Below are 17,138 nucleotides of genomic sequence, written 5' to 3'. Positions count from 1 at the left end.
CAGGTCATTTTGAGGTGGCCAAAGTAACTTCTCTCCTTCCCTGTGTGTGCCTGTGATGATTCCCACATTAGAAGACACAGCAGTTACGATAAGAAATTAAAAAATTGTTTCTCTTCAAGTAAAGAAATAATATATTCTCATTATCATTCTACAGATAATACTGTAGTGGTAAATACCCTGTTCATAGTTACCAATAAGGAACCCTCTAGTATTGCTTTTTTTTTTATTCTTAAGCATGCCTAAATAAATAAAATAAATTATTGCGATAAAATACAGCTTCTTTTGTTGAACTCAAGCCATCAGTCAATGGATTTTCCAGCATAAAGATTATATATATAGAAAAGCCCTTTCTTGAAGTCTGTTACCAGAATATAATAAAATGTGAGTTTGTTTATGTTATATTAAAACTTCATTAAGTGTTCACATATTCACCACATTTAACCCACATTTTTCTTGGAGGAATTGATTTTTAACAGTTCTATTTCCATTAGCAACTGCAGGTCCATCATGTGGAAGTATGACACCAGACACTAAATTTCTGTTAATTTATCTTTTCCCCTCAAGAGAGTAACAGTGTTTCTTTTTTTCTGGAGGCTATTCTTCCTTTGTTGTATAGCAATGTTGTGTAATACAGAAGTAGCTACTATAATAATCATTGATGATGTTACTGATGTATTTACTCCTAGTGATGGGGCCAGGAATCTCCTTTTACAAACTCCATACTTTTGTTTGGCATTGTTTCTGGTATTAATATGTGCCCTGTTATAATTTTCTTCTCCTTGATTTCTTGGATTTAAGAATGCAATTAGAAGGGATGGTTGGAGTCTGTATCCATTATCACCTTGCAAATATCCTTCTTGAATTCTTCCTGTTGCAGATAATATTCTAATTTCTGAGTTGTCAAAAATAAAACAGTAATTAACTGACCCTGGCCAGAGAGCTGCTATATTCCTAATGAGCAGGATAGCATTACAAACTGTCTGCACAGTAATGAAGGAGTAGCTTGTAGTACTCCAAGAAAGTTACCAATCATATAAAAGTCTAGAGTAACTGAATGAGCTTCATCATCTTTCACGAATTTCACATATAGGGCTCTCAGCAAAGAAATTGCTTCTGAAACCTTCTTGATATATTGACAGATAGTTGCTTTAGGAAGACAATTTAGGTCTACCAATACCATTGGAAAGATTCAATAACTTCAAAAGAACGCAGATTCAAAAGCAGCTTTTATATTGGAGTTAATGTTCTGTTTCTTTTAGTGATGTACTCTAGTCTATTTTCAGTTTGTTCCAGAAGTTTTTATGTTACATTCTTGAAAAATCTGTTGTTGTTGTTGTGGTCTTCAGTCCTGAGACTGGTTTGATGCAGCTCTCCATGCTACTCTATCCTGTGCAAGCTTTTTCATCTCCCAGTACCTACTGCAACCTACATCCTTCTGAATCTGCTTAGTGTATTCATCTCTTGGTCTCCCTCTATGATTTTTACCCTCCACGCTGCCCTCCAATACTAAATTGGTGATCCCTTGATGCCTCAGAACATGTCCTACCAACCGATCCCTTCTTCTGGTCAAGTTGTGCCACAAACTTCTCTTCTCCCCAATCCTATTCAATACTTCCTCATTAGTTATGTGATCTACCCATCTAATCTTCAGCATTTTTCTGTAGCACCATATTTCGAAAGCTCCTATTCTCTTCTTGTCCAAACTATTTATCGTCCATGTTTCACTTCCATACATGGCTACACTCCATACGAATACTTTCAGAAATGACTTCCTGACACTTAAATCAATACTGGATGTTAACAAATTTCTCTTCTTCAGAAACGCTTTCCTTGCCATTGCCAGCCTACATTTTATATCCTCTCTACTTCGACCATCATCAGTTATTTTGCTCCCCAAATAGCAAAACTCCTTTACTACTTTAAGTGCCTCATTTCCTAATCTAATTCCCTCAGCATCACCCGACTTAATTAGACTACATTCCATTATCCTTGTTTTGCTTTTGTTGATGTTCATCTTATATCCTCCTTTCAAGACACTGTCCATTCCATTCAACTGCTCTTCCAAGTCCTTTGCTGTCTCTGACAGAATTGCAATGTCATCGGCGAACCTCAAAGTTTTTATTTCTTCTCCATGAATTTTAATACCTACTCCGAATTTTTCTTTTGTTTCCTTTACTGCTTGCTCAATATACAGATTGAACAACATCGGGGAGAGGCTACAACCCTGTCTTACTCCCTTCCCAACCACTGCTTCCCTTTCTTGTCCCTCGACTCTTATAACTGCCATCTGGTTTCTGTACAAATTGTAAATAGCCTTTCGCTCCCTGTATTTTACCCCTGCCACCTTCAGAATTTGAAAGAGAGTATTCCAGTCAACATTGTCAAAAGCTTTCTCTAAGTCTACAAATGCTAGAAACGTAGGTTTGCCTTTCCTTAATCTTTCTTCTAAGATAAGTCGTAAGGTCAGTATTGCCTCACGTGTTCCAGTGTTTCTACGGAATCCAAACTGATCTTCCCCGAGGTTGGCTTCTACTAGTTTTTCCATTCGTCTGTAAAGAATTCGTGTTAGTATTTTGCAGCTGTGACTTATTAAGCTGATAGTTCGGTAATTTTCACATCTGTCAACACCTGCTTTCTTTGGGATTGGAATTATTATATTCTTCTTGAAGTCTGAGGGTATTTCGCCTGTTTCATACATCTTGCTCACCAGATGGTAGAGTTTTGTCAGGACGGGCTCTCCCACGGCCGTCAGTAGTTCCAATGGAATATTGTCTACTCCGGGGGCCTTGTTTCGACTCAGGTCTTTCAGTGCTCTGTCAAACTCTTCACGCAGTATCATATCTCCCATTTCATCTTCATCTACATCCTCTTCCATTTCCATAATATTGTCCTCAAGTACATCGCCCTTGTATAGACCCTCTATATACTCCTTCCACCTTTCTGCTTTCCCTTCTTTGCTTAGAACTGGGTTTCCATCTGAGCTCTTGATATTCATACAAGTCGTTCTCTTTTCTCCAAAGGTCTCTTTAATTTTCCTGTAGGCGGTATCTATCTTACCCCTAGTGAGATAGGCCTCTACATCCTTACATTTGTCCTCTAGCCATCCCTGCTTAGCCATTTTGCACTTCCTGTCGATCTCATTTTTGAGACGTTTGTATTCATTTTTGCCTGTTTCACTTACTGCATTTTTATATTTTCTCCTTTCATCAATTAAATTCAATATTTCTTCTGTTACCCAAGGATTTCTACTAGCCCTCGTCTTTTTACCTAATTGATCCTCTGCTGCCTTCACTACTTCATCCCTCAAAGCTACCCATTCTTCTTCTACTGTATTTATTTCCCCCATTCCTGTCAATTGCTCCCTTATGCTCTCCCTGAATCTCTGTACAACCTCTGGTTCTTTTAGTTTATCCAGGTCCCATCTCCTTAAATTCCCACCTTTTTGCAGTTTCTTCAGTTTTAATCTACAGGTCATAACCAATAGATTGTGGTCAGAGTCCACATCTGCCCCTGGAAATGTCTTACAATTTAAAACCTGGTTCCTAAATCTCTGTCTTACCATTATATAATCTATCTGATACCTTTTAGTATCTCCAGGGTTCTTCCATGTATACAACCTTCTTTCATGATTCTTAAACCAAGTGTTAGTTATGATTATGTTGTGCTCTGTGCAAAATTCGACCAGGCGGCTTCCTCTTTCATTTCTGTCCCCCAATCCATATTCACCTACTATGTTTCCTTCTCTCCCTTTTCCTACACTCGAATTCCAGTCACCCATGACTATTAAATTTTCGTCTCCCTTCACAATCTGAATAATTTCTTTTATTTCATCATACATTTCTTCAATTTCTTCGTCATCTGCAGAGCTAGTTGGCATATAAACTTGTACTACTGTAGTAGGCGTGGGCTTTGTATCTATCTTGGCCACAATAATGCGTTCACTATGCTGTTTGTAGTAGCTTACCCGCATTCCAATTTTCCTATTCATTATTAAACCTACTCCTGCATTACCCCTATTTGATTTTGTGTTTATAACCCTGTAGTCACCTGACCAGAAGTCTTGTTCCTCCTGCCACCGAACTTCACTAATTCCCACTATATCTAACTTCAACCTATCCATTTCCCTTTTTAAATTTTCTAACCTACCTGCCCGATTAAGGGATCTGACATTCCACGCTCCGATCTGTAGAACGCCAGTTTTCTTTCTCCTGATAATGACATCCTCTTGAGTAGTCCCCGCCCGGAGATCCAAATGGGGGACTATTTTACCTCCGGAATATTTTATGCAAGAGGACGCCATCATCATGTAATCATACAGTAAAGCTGCATGCCCTCGGGGAAAAATTACGGCTGTAGTTTCCCCTTGCTTTCAGCCGTTCGCAGTACCAGCACAGCAAGGCCGTTTTGGTTATTGTTACAAGGCCAGATCAGTCAATCATCCAGACTGTTGCCCTTGCAACTACTGAAAAGGCTGCTGCCCTCTTCAGTAATGTATCTTATGTCACTCATTGTGTAGAAATGGTCATTGCACTCAGAAATACTTGTTCGGGTTCTAGATTTTCCAGCAAATCTATGTACATAATTCCACATAAAAATTATCGCCTATGTTCACACCTAGCAAACATGAACAGCAATACAATATCTAAGTTACCTTTACAATAATTCCTTAATATTCCAACTGCTGTGAACCTATCTTATTTAAAGGAACTGTCCATTGGTTTGAAGTTCCAAAATCAGCACTTTACTTGTTGTAGTGGTGTTGTTGACTGTAACAGTAAACAGGCATTTCAATGAAATGCAAAAATATTTGCAATTGGAGCTTGGTGAAACCAGTAAAGAGTTTGGTGAAGTGAATGATTGATACATTCAAGACCAGGATGGTACTGAGTGGAAAGAGGGGCTAAGTTGTTTTCTGGAGGGATCGGCAGTACCAGGATTGGGTGTGGTGATCCAGGAAATCTGCTTTTGAACTAGACTGGTGTGGTAATTAAATCTAGTGAAGGCTGAGATGGGGATGGTTGTGTATTGCTGTAGAGAGTCTGCATCTGAACAAATATTTTTGCCATGAATGCCAAGGCTGTATGGGAGGGAACACTTGACAGAGAGAAGATGGCAACTGTCGAAATGTAAGTACTGTTGTTTCCTCATAGATTTAATGTGAACAGAAGTGTGTAGCTGACCCTCAGTGAGGATTAGGTCAACATCAAGGAAATGGTATGGGATTCAGAATTAGTACCATGTGAAATTTAATTGAAAGAATGTAGTTAGAGATTTCAAACATGTTAATAAATTAACATCCACATAAGTCCATGTGGCAAAGGTGTCGTCATTGTATCCAACCACAACAGTGGTTGAAGGCTCATGGATTCCAAGAAAGCCTGCTCCACATGACCCATGAAAAGGATGGCATGGGAAGGAGCCATCCTGGTTCCCATGGCTGTGCCCTTGATCTGTTTGTGTGTCTACCCCCTCACAGTAATGTTATTGTTCAAAAGTATGAAGTATGAAGTTGCTTAAGGAGAGCAGGAAGGATATCATAGGGGTTCTGAAATCAGGTGGGTGCTGGTTGAGGTAATAGTCAGCAAAAGAAATAACATGTACACAAGGAATATTGTTTCAGAGGAAGGTTGCCTTGATGATAAGCAATGTTTGTGACACTATTGGAATGGGCAAACATTCCAGATGATCTAAGAAATGGTTTCTCTCTTTAATATAAAGGGGTTTTTACGTAATAGGAAGAAGGTAACAGCTGATAGCATATGATTTGGGTGGGAAAGAAATTGTATGGATTGAGATCTTAGTACTTGTGAGTGTCCTTAGTTGTTAAGGAGGGACTGTAGATTAGTCTGTACCACAAAGGTAAGGTCTTCATGGCAGATGCAGTATGTAGAAGTGTCAGAAAACTGGTCTAGACCCTCACTTATGTACTCTCATGTCAAACACCACAGTGATAGATCGCTTGTCTGCCATGAAGTTAATGATGTAGTCATCAGTTTTTATGGAGCAAAGACTGTTTTGTAGAGGTTATGGTCATATTGTAGGGACCTGAGAAAGGGTTGTAAAACAGTACTGGGTGTTAAGGATTCTTGGAAAGCTTGGAAATGGTGATTTTGGGGTAGTGGTGGTGGATCAAGTTGGGATCATGGTCTGAACTGTTAGTCAGGATTCAATGTCTGGTTTACTGTTGGAAAGGTTCTGAGATTGAGTTGAAAAGGGATAATTCCAGTTGACATTACAAGTGAAGAAAAGTAGGCTTGTAGCCAAAGCACCATGATTCAATGCTGGTTTAGAGCTGAAATCAAGAGCTTTTCATAATACAGGTAATTGAGGTGGTGAGAGGGACTTAGATGAGAGCTTGAGAACAATTAACTTTTGTGGCTAGTTCTTGTGGTAAACAGTTTCCATTGCTCTGGGAGGCAATGGTGAAGGCTGGGGGTTAAGGAGGTTGCCAAGCTTGGTTGTAGAACACCATAGTAATTATGTGCAGAGAGAAGCAGCCAATCATACATTGTCACCCGCAAATCTATTGCATGGGCCAAACTCATCTCTGGCACAATGTCAACATGAAGTAACTGGCCCTATATCACAGCAGCTGGTGATGTTTCAGCATCCATACCACTCCCCAGACATGCAGCAAGAATTTTCCGTATTTCCCACATGGTGGCTGTTGCCCTGCCCCGCCCTGCTCCGGTTGTTCAGGAGAAAGTAGGATAGCTTTTTGAGGTGAAGTCTGGTCTGTTGTTGCAGTTCAAAGTTGGCTTGGTGGATAATACCATCCAAGGAAATGTGAGGGGCAGAAAACAGCAGGACTTTGTAGGAGGAGAGAAGTCTACTGGAGTGGAAATTGACAGACGTGGTATGTAGGTCACTTATACACCTGGTAAGTGCAAGAGATCGCTGTATTTGAAACTGTAAAAGGGTCTCTTAAAGAATGGGATTACATCCACAAATAGGGACTTTCAATGTTAGGTCTTTGGGGATAACTCCCAGGGACAAGCAGTGTCCAAGAAACTAAATGTGGGATCTTAGTTTAGTTTGGGTAAAAGCATGTTTCTGAAAAGATTGAGTATAATGTAATGGGATTCATCATTATGACAAAGGATAAGGGTTTAGAATATTAAGAGATTGTGGGAGTAGCGAAGAAAAGCAGAGAGCAAAAAATGGAGGACAAACAAGCAAAAAGCCCAGAAAACTCAAAAAAATGTAGAAAAATAAGAAAAAATTGAACAAAAATCATGATCAGGCAAGGGTTAACAAGAGGTAGTGAGCGAATGAGAAAAGTGGACTACGTATAGTAAGAAAAAACTGCTATTTATTATGTTAATTAAGAGAGTTATGAAAGACATGACAATGGACAAAAGCTTAGAAATAGGGCAAATAAAGAGGAAGTCATTGGAGAAAAAAAATCTTCTGTGGGGAATAAAATAATGCAGGTGGTGACAGTACCAGTCAGTGCGATTTGTTGAAAAAAAAATTTCACAAAAGCATGTAAGAATGACTTAGATGCTAAGGTAAGTGGCAAGAAGTTAAGTGGTGTCAAATATGGAATTAAATCAGCAAAAGACAATTAGGCCGATGACATGCAGTGGACAATAACTGTTGAGTTACATGAAAGTTCATAAATAAAAAGTGACACATTTAAGCAAGTGGAATTCACTACAAGAATATATAGGAATATAAAGTAGATCAATAATAGGCAGCACAGGTAAGCAAACGACTGAACGTGCACAAAAAATTGAAAACAGATGGTAGTTTGAAAAAGATCAACAACAACAACAACAACAACAACAACAACAACAGAGACTGAAAATTGGGTTACAAGGAATGATGGCAGCAAGGGATAATACATCAACAAAAAATGACTGATTTTGAAAATGTAATATAATTGGACAGATTTAAAAAATGTACTCACAAAGTGCTGGCAGAAGAAAACCCGCACAAAAGTTAGGGAAATGTTCAAACTGGCTCCTTTTGGCATAAGTGTTCAAGGGAAAGGAAGAGTGTTGAAGGAAGTGGACTGGCAAGGAAATGGGAAGAGCTATAGATAAGTTAACCAGAACCCCATGTCAGGGGACTTACCGAATGGGATGAGAAGTAAAGACTGGTCATTAGGGACTGAGATCTTAAGAGTGGAAGATAGTGTTATAAGCAAGGCACTGATTACTGGGGAAAAAAAGAAACGTGACACAATATTTAATACAAGTGAAAAGCTAAGTGCATTATATGTGATGGGTAGGTGAAGGAAGAGGGGGGGGGGGGGGGGGGGAGGGGGGATAGACAGATTAGAATATAAGACATAGAAAACTAAATGAAATGAAGAAAAGAAATAGGTAACAGAAAGAAATGCTATGAAATTAACATAAATTTTGGCCCACTGGATGGTGAGAACCAAGCACACAGTTTGATGCCTGTTCCCTTGCAGAGTTCTGAGAAACTGGTGTCAGCAGGAAGAATCTAGCTGGTGTGTGTGGTGAAATATCCACTGAGGTCATGTTTGTCATGATGTGGAGCATGCTGTGCAATAGGATATTGTTTTTTGCTATCATACGCAATCTATTCATGTCCATTCATACTAACTGATACACCAGTTTGGAAGATGGAGCAGTGATAACATAATGACCAGTACACGATAAGTCTCATTGCATAGGTGGTCTCCCTTTGATAGTACAGGGTGTCCATAATGAACAGAAAGAGAACCACTGCATGGAATGACATCAGATTTGACAGCAAATTATTCATTCAGGGAAAAGTCATGGAGCAACAAAATTATGAAAAATTTTCCAGCTGATGGAGCTGTGAGCATCTTAACATAAATGTGGGCAGCTACAAATGACAGATGAATCAGAATATGATCGCTGTGGTTTGCTGCGCATTACACTGTCTGCACTGTTTAATGTGCATGACTGCACAAGTTCATCAGTCAACAGTTATGGCACAGTTAGCTAGGTAAACCCATCCACCACCACAATGTCATATCACATTGGATGGAAAAAAATGGTTTTAATTGTTCTAAGACCCAAAACTGGATGAACAGCAAAAGACATCAGTTTTTAATTGTCCTGGTGTCAAAAACCATGTAAAGATAAAATGACAGTGGTTTCCAATTGTCGTGAGACGGCTGGTGCAGGACATGTACAGTAATGCTATCCATTTTTCTGCTACTGATTGAAATCGTGAAACAGCATGCTCCACAACAGATTGGAGAGTCTTAGGGTCACGTTCAGAATGTGATGCACAAGGTGTGTCTTCAATTTTGCTGTGTTCCTAATTGGAGCACTGAACACAACATATCTCAGATAACCCCAAAGCTAGAAATGATAATTCTAGCATTTATAAAATGCCTCTGCCATTGGCTGTGCAATGTACGGAGGAGAGCCATCTTGCATAAAAGTAATCCTACCCACACATCCATGTTGTTGAAGGGCTAGAATCATGTTGGTGCACAAAAGATTCTCATAGTGTTGACCAGTGATGGTACAGGTAACATACTCATCTCCTCAAAAAAATTTTGCCCTGTGGTAAACGATGCCGTCAACCTGCACCACAGTCAGCTTTGCAGAATGAAGTGGTATCAGTTGATGTGCACACAGATTTTTTTCCCCATGTTCTACAGTTCTGTGTATTGACATGTCCTTGGAGATGAAAATTGACTTTGTCTATCCCTGGAATGTTCTATGGCCATTTACTTGTCACCAAGAAAATCTAGAGCAAACATTTACTTGTCACCAAGGAAATCTAGAGCAAACATTTGTCTTATTGACAGGTCACCAAAAATCAACTTCTGAACATGGATGATTTTGTGTGGGTAGCAATCCAGAATGTTTTGTAGGATTTATGCACCATGCTCACAGGCATGTCCAACATCAGGTACTCCCCAGGCATTGCATATTTGCACACCATCACTCAACCACTCCTGCAGCACTATGGACACAACAACAGATGTCATATCAACTGCTTTCCTCTCTCTGCCACATTGCACTTCAAAAGAACACGTCTTTTCAAAGTTTATAATTATTTCCCCCAGATCCTTAGCAGATATTGAACCAGTGCCGTTCTTCATAACATTGAGTGTCCAGCTCTTCTGCAGGGCTACCAGCACACAGTCACCTTTGCATACAAGAGCTTCACAAGCAGTGCATGATCCTTCATTGAGACAGTCATGTTAGGTCTCTCAGACACAAACTGAGAGACAGCAATGTGCCATGCATCTCTTTGTGTGTACATCCATCCATTGGTCAGTTTTTGTTCCATGACATTCTCCTTGTATCAGTAATAGGGCAAGCTGTGCAGCAGGGACAGTCACAGGCGGTAGGACCCACATGGCAGGGGAATAGGTATAGAATGTGCATAGAATGTGAGCAGGAGATTGTGAAGATTGGGGAGGGAGCAGGGAGAGCAAAAAGTTATTCTAGATGTTGTAGGTAAATTGCTGAAGTGAATGGAACTCATTTCAGTGCATGATTCTAGGCCAGTATGGGCTATGGGCTTTGAAGTTGCTGATTAGTACATTCAGGACAGGATAGTATTGAGTGACAAGAGGAGTGCAGAATCAAGGTTGGATATGATGGCTAGGGAAATCTGCCTTTGAAGTAGGCTGGTGGAATAATTACTTGAAATGACGGCTGAGGTGAGAGTGGTGGTGTATTGCTGTAAGTGTGCTGATCCATCCAAAAAACAGCTTGGGAGTACACCTTTTCTCACTCAGTACTATCCTGACCTATGACCTAAAATAATGCCCTGAAATGAGGTCCATTTTACCCACCTCACATAGAATAGCTTTTCATGCATCTACCCCATCCCCAGTTCCAGCTATAGTCTGTTCAGATGCTATGCCCCTTCTGCAATTATTTCCATACCTTACATCTCCTACCCCTGTGGGTGCCCCCCTATAAAAAGTCCTGGGCATTCTCCAATCACCACCCATACCAGCCCTGCAAGTGGCAAAACATATACTACCAAAGGGACAACCACCTGTGAAATGACAGATCTTGTACCAGTTATGTAATAACTGCTTGGCCTTCTGCATTGGTATAACTACCATCAAGTTACCGTTTGGAATGAATGAGCATAGACGGAGAGTGTATACTAGCAACACACAATAACTTGGTGCAGAGAATGCTCTAAAACATCTACTGTCTTGGTCTCAGTGCCTGTTTCACCACACATTCCATCTGGATTCTGTCTCCTGAAACCAATTTCTCAGATCTCCAAAGGTGGTATTTGGCTTTACATCATGTGCTTGGTTCTTGGCATCCACCGTGTTTAAATTTGTTCATTTATTTGGTGTCACAACTGCTTGTTAGTAACAATTATTTCCTTCACTCCCTTTTAGTTTGTATATCTTATATTTTCTAACCTGTCTAACCACCCTCCTTCCCCTCACACCAGTCTATCACATATAATGCACTTAGCTTTCCACTCTTAACACCTGCATTATGGTTTTCAGAAATTTGTCTCACTTATAACCCTATTTCCACTTTTAAGCTCTCTGGTTTTCAGATCTCATCCTGTGCAGTCCATAAAGATTGGTTGTCCCTTCTCATACTGTTCGGGAAGTCTCCCCTGATCTGGGTTTCTGAGAGAATTTTGCAAACTCTCCCCATTTCCCAAACCTCTACAGTCATTTTCCTTCATCCATATTCCTTTCCCTTCATCCATATTCCTTTCCCTTCATCCATATTCCTTTCCCTTCATCCATATTCCTTTCCCTTCATCCATATTCCTTTCCCTTCATCCCTTCTGCCAAGAGCTGCTACTGGCTGTGAAAGTTTGCACATTTCCCCAAGTTTTGTGTGTGTTTCCTTCTGCTGCCACTTGATGAGTAAATCTGTTCATATATCCAATTGTATTATGTACAGTAATGAGGTTCGTTCTTAACAAAATTTACAAATTTATTTTTTGTTCTTAACTCAGGTTACTCTGATCAAATTTAATGAAATGTACAGTGAAGGATATTGGTGGTATGCCAGGAAACATTAGATGTTTGCTTCTTCCAGCATAACTCCAGCAAAACTCGTTATGTTGAACTTATTTACTCTGTTCCTACAGAGTTCCAACAATGTTTTCCAAACCTTATGCATTGGTAATAAGTCACTTTCTGTAATTTGGTGTATATTTGTAGGATTTGGTGCTGTTAAAAAAATTACTTGTTAACTGTTGACATTTTAAAAAGTAAATGTTTGTCTAGAATTATGAAGCATGCATCCAAAACAGTGGAGCACCTGGAGTAAAATTACACTATATTGTGGCATTTAAAAAAGTGTAAAGATTTGTATGTTTTCCTTTCTTTCTAGATATGACAAGGATTGTGATACAAAGGAACACATCTATGAAATACTAAGGCAGCTTTGCCATAAAATGGCAATAAACAGATTTCCTGCACAGTGTGTGGATATTGTTCTACATCATTTTCTTTATGAAAAAGTGAATGATGCTTTCTTGTTGGCATACAAAGTAATTAGCAGTATTCCAGCTTTTGTGCAATCTCTATGTAGAGTAAGTATCTTTTTTCTTCAATAATCAGGGATGTCTGCCAAGGTGGACATGTCTGTAATGTTATTGATAGAGGTACTGCAGTTGGTAGGGAGTGATGGATTTTCCACCTGTTCTGTTGGCAAAATTTCTATTTTATGAAGTTGGGAAAGCACATAAATTACACCATAACAACCAAGATCATTATGAAATTGTAAGAATCATCTCAACATAAAGATACAAATATGCCATATCTAACTCTGCATCCACTTTTCATTTAATATTTTTCTTCTACATAGTTTTAGCATTTCAAATTTCAGAAACTTGCACGCTGTTCATATTATATGATCTTGTCTAGATTAGTGAATAAATTTTTTTCAAAATTTCCAGGTTTCTAACAATAACATTTTTGTGTTTATTTTTACAATCTGTCTAGTTTGAATCTGATAGATAGCATGCCTAAGAACATTACCTGCATCTACTAATAAACATGCTGTTAATGGAATATTGTTAACACTTGGGTGGATGACATTATATTCGGCAGCTAGAGCAGGAATGTGAATCATATTGGGCCTTATATAGACTTCAGAAAGTCCCTCATATTCCATGGAGAGAGATGTGAGGTATGAGGAATGAAGCTCAGAAACCATATTTTAAGTAATATTTTGTTCCTCCAAATACAATCTTAATAGAGCAGAAGGTATTAAACAACAAAGTCTTTTGAATTCAATTTTAACTCCACTGTATTACCCAAGAGACTTTTAACATGTTCTTGCAGGTTGATGGAAACTTAAATGCCCATACATCTGACTCATTTCTGATAAAATTGTAGTAAACATATTTTGTACAGTATTTGGAAAAAAGTAAAAAATTGGTATCAACAAGACTCCGGCCAGCACCCACCTCGTGGTCCGTCGCCGGCTGGCCCGTGCCAATCCGAGAGGCAGTGTGGTTTCAGTTGCCTGAGACTGCCATCGCTTGCGCGTGAGCATGGGCGTGTGCATGCATGTGTGTCTATTTTTGACGAAAACTTTAATGGCTGAAAGCTTTAATTGCGAGTGTCTTTTTGTTGTGCCTATCTGCAACTCAGCATCTCCACTATATGGTGAGTAGCAACTTTCCTTCTCATAATGTTGTTACATTACATCCTGGATTTTCCATTGTTTGAAAGATAATGATGTGTTTTATTATTTTTGATGATCTGCAATTTGAAAGAAAATTGCACAATATGTACAGTACTCAATGTTGCCTAGTTCAAAAATAGAGCATCGATATAGTTACACCACATTTGTTTATATACACTTACCTTTTTCATTACTCAATCATGTCTGTCAGCTCCATTATTTTGCTTAAATTTTTGACCGCATTAGCTAATGGAGTGCATTCTCAAAAAAAAAAAAAAAAAAATCCCTACTGCAGAGACAGGCTTCCTAACCATTAAGACCCTAAAATTATTCATTATTTTACTATTTCATTATTGCTTCATTATCTAATAAACACCTGCTCTTCTTATCTGATGCAAAATAGGTTCTACTGAAAAACACTCCACAGTAACAGATCCTTATGTTAAGGCAAAGTTAACTCTCAGTACTGATCAGACAAAATGATCACTCAGAAAAACAATTATTTCACTGTATTCTATCAAATTGCTTGAGATTCTAGCCTGAAGGGTGATATACATACAAATCTTGCTTATTCTTTCCACACACTTACTCCAGGCAACTATTTTTAAAATTCTATTTCCTTAATGTTGGAAGCGGCTGTACCATGACACACTTCTATAGGTAGTTATCTCCGTACACTGATTGCAATGAACACAAACATTTCTGTTATACCACAATTAATATTGACCTAGTATTCAAGATGGTTTTTACTGCATATTGCCTCTGCTGCTGCACCAGATTATTTCCATTTTTATTATCACATAACATGCCTTATACAATCAAAGATTGTGACATAGGTGACTTGTCAGTTTTACACTATATATAATAATACTAAAAATAGACAATAAACTAATAATACATATGGTGTAATATGTTCAAAGAGGTATTTTAATTACAATTGTAATGCATTGTTGCCATTCAGGAAATCTTCTACACTATAGTGACATTTATCTTTCAGATATTTTTCCAGATCTCTTTTGGTACCTTTTACATTTGGGTCATCCATACTTTTTCGTATTTTATTTACAAATTTCATGCCCATATAGTATGGGGTTTTTTCATATGATTTTAATCGGTGGGTAGGTAACATGTAGCTTGTTCTATATCTAGTATCATATTGATGCAAGAAGCAGTTACCCTCAAAAAGTTGTTGGTTTCTTTTCGTGAAAGTGAGAGTTTCATAGATGTATATGTTTGGAATGCTCATTAGATCTAGTTTTACAAATAAAGGTTTACAATGTTGCTTTGATTTTGCTCTCACCATTGGTTGGATGATTCTGTTTTGTAGTCTAAAAGCTCTAAGTAAATTTTTTTTCCAGACCCCCCCCCCCCCCCCCCCCCAGAAAATTATACTATACATAATGACTGAAACAAAATATGCATTATATACAGTTTTTCTTACAGCTAAATCAGTAAAACTATACAAGATATTCATAATAACACAAGGCTATTCAGTTGACCGAGTATGTAGTCCACATGGTGACTCCATAACAGGTTTTTATTGACTAATACGCCAAGGAATTTGACACAGTCTGCAGTCTCTAATTTTTTGTCCATATACCTTATTTCACTTATAGACTGTGCAGATTATTTTGTGGTGAAACGAACAATTTCTGTTTTTGTAAAATTTAATGTCAAGTTATTGTTTTTGACCCATGTTTCCACTTCCTCAAGTGTGTGTTCAATATTACGAATTAGGTCTACCTCACTTTTTCAACAGACTACAGCTGTTGCACCATCTGCTTAGAGGATTGTATCAGACTGAACCTGGCATGGCATATCATTGATATAATATTGAAAAAATAGAGGCCCTAATATCGAACCTTGTGGAACACCTGATTGAGTGTGTTTTAAGCCAGAGAGAAATTTCTTGCAATTGATATTAATAAATACTCTTTGTTTTCTGTTTGCCAAGTATGATGACATCCAGCTAAGAGATTGACCTTGTAAACCATAGTGTGCCAATTTTTGGAGAAGCAGGTCATGATTTACTGTGTCAAAGGACAGGTCACAAAAGATCTGCTGACTTTTGTGACTAATTCATTTATTGCATGGATTGTGCTGCAGCCTTTTCTGAAACCATATTGATTGCATAAGATAATGCTGTTTGATGAAGTGTGATTTTCGATCTGATCACGTGTATCTCTTTCAAATATTTTTGAGAAAATTGGTAACAGAGAGAGTGGCCTATAGTTGCCCAATTCACCTTGTTTGCCTTTTTTATGTACTGGCTGAACTTCTACATATTTTAATCGATCTGGGAAGCATCCCTCATCAAGCGATTGGTTGATTTTGGAAGAGTGTGGATATGCAATACTGTGATGGACTATTTCTATTATTTCAGTGGGGACCTCATCCTACCCCACAGATTTTGAATTTTTTAGGGACATGATTGGAAGATAGTGGTCATCAGGTATGTCTTAATATCTCCAAACCCAGGGAAGGATTGCCAGAAAGTGAAGCTATGACTAAAACAGCTCACATCAGGCCTAGCAGTAGATGGGTAACTGTAAAATCGAAGGGAGCTCTTACAAACATATTAACAATAAATATAGCCAGGACTTTGTGTTACCATAAATTAACAAACTTCTTCTCCCCAATCTTGTTCAATACCTCCTCATAAGTTATATCAACTACCCAACTAATCTTCAGCATTCTTCTGTAGCACCACATTTCTAAAGTTTCTATTCTCTTCTTGTCCAAACTAGTTATCGTCCATGTTTTACTTCCATACATGGCTATGCTCCATACAAATACTTTCAGAAACAACTTCCTGACACTACAATCTATACTCCATGTTAACAAATTTCTCTTCTTCAGAAATGCTTTCCTTGCCATTGCCAGTCTACATTTTATATCCTCTCTACTTTGACCATGATCAGTTATTTAAAAAACTTAATAGTGAACAAATTTTCAAATGAAAACGTGGTAAATATTCTATGTTTAAGTGAACATTGGTGTAAAGAGGATGAGCTTGGGTACGAAGTATTGGATGATTACACACTACTTAGTTGCTATTGCAGAAAACAGCAATTACGTGGTGGGGTAGCAATATATGCAAAACACCTCTTGCATCAAACTGTGGCAGGATAAATCTCAATACCCTTTGTGATTAAATGCATTTTGAAATATCAGGTCTATTAATTGAGAGCCTTAAGCTGGTTGTGGTGGTGGTGGTGGTGGTGGTGGTGGTGGTGGTGGTGGTGGTGGTGGTGTACAGGTCACGTAGTGGTGACCCCCATATCTTTCTGGAGAAACTTCAGGAACTTTTAATGTACATATGTATACCAAAATGGAAAAAAATACAATATTGTCATTGGTCAGGATATCAATTCAAGTTTTGATGTCCTACAGGACAGGAAAACTGTGACAGAGCTCAAAAATGTGCTTCAACAATTTAACCTGCATTATGTTAACTGCAAACCTACCAGCCTGTCTAGACAACATCCTGTCTAGACAACATATTTACAAATATTAAGAGAACTTGTATGTGGTTCATGGTGT

At 38.4% G+C, this 17,138-nt stretch overlaps 1 protein-coding gene across 1 annotated transcript in view; it reads left to right on the top strand.

Moving 5' to 3' along the window:
- The window catches only part of LOC124795649, a 286,381-nt gene that overhangs the window by 76,355 nt on the left and 192,888 nt on the right, over nt 1-17,138 (top strand). Inside the window, exon 6 of the mRNA XM_047259722.1 lies at nt 12,294-12,495. Within this exon, the coding sequence (XP_047115678.1) occupies nt 12,294-12,495 (202 nt within the window). The remainder of the gene's footprint in view (nt 1-12,293; nt 12,496-17,138) is intronic.

Source organism: Schistocerca piceifrons, chromosome 4 (assembly GCF_021461385.2).
Source record: "Schistocerca piceifrons isolate TAMUIC-IGC-003096 chromosome 4, iqSchPice1.1, whole genome shotgun sequence".
Classification (NCBI taxonomy): Eukaryota; Metazoa; Arthropoda; class Insecta; order Orthoptera; family Acrididae; genus Schistocerca; species Schistocerca piceifrons.
The sequence above is the reverse complement of the archived record's forward strand: the minus strand, read 5'-3'. Positions and strand labels throughout refer to the sequence as shown.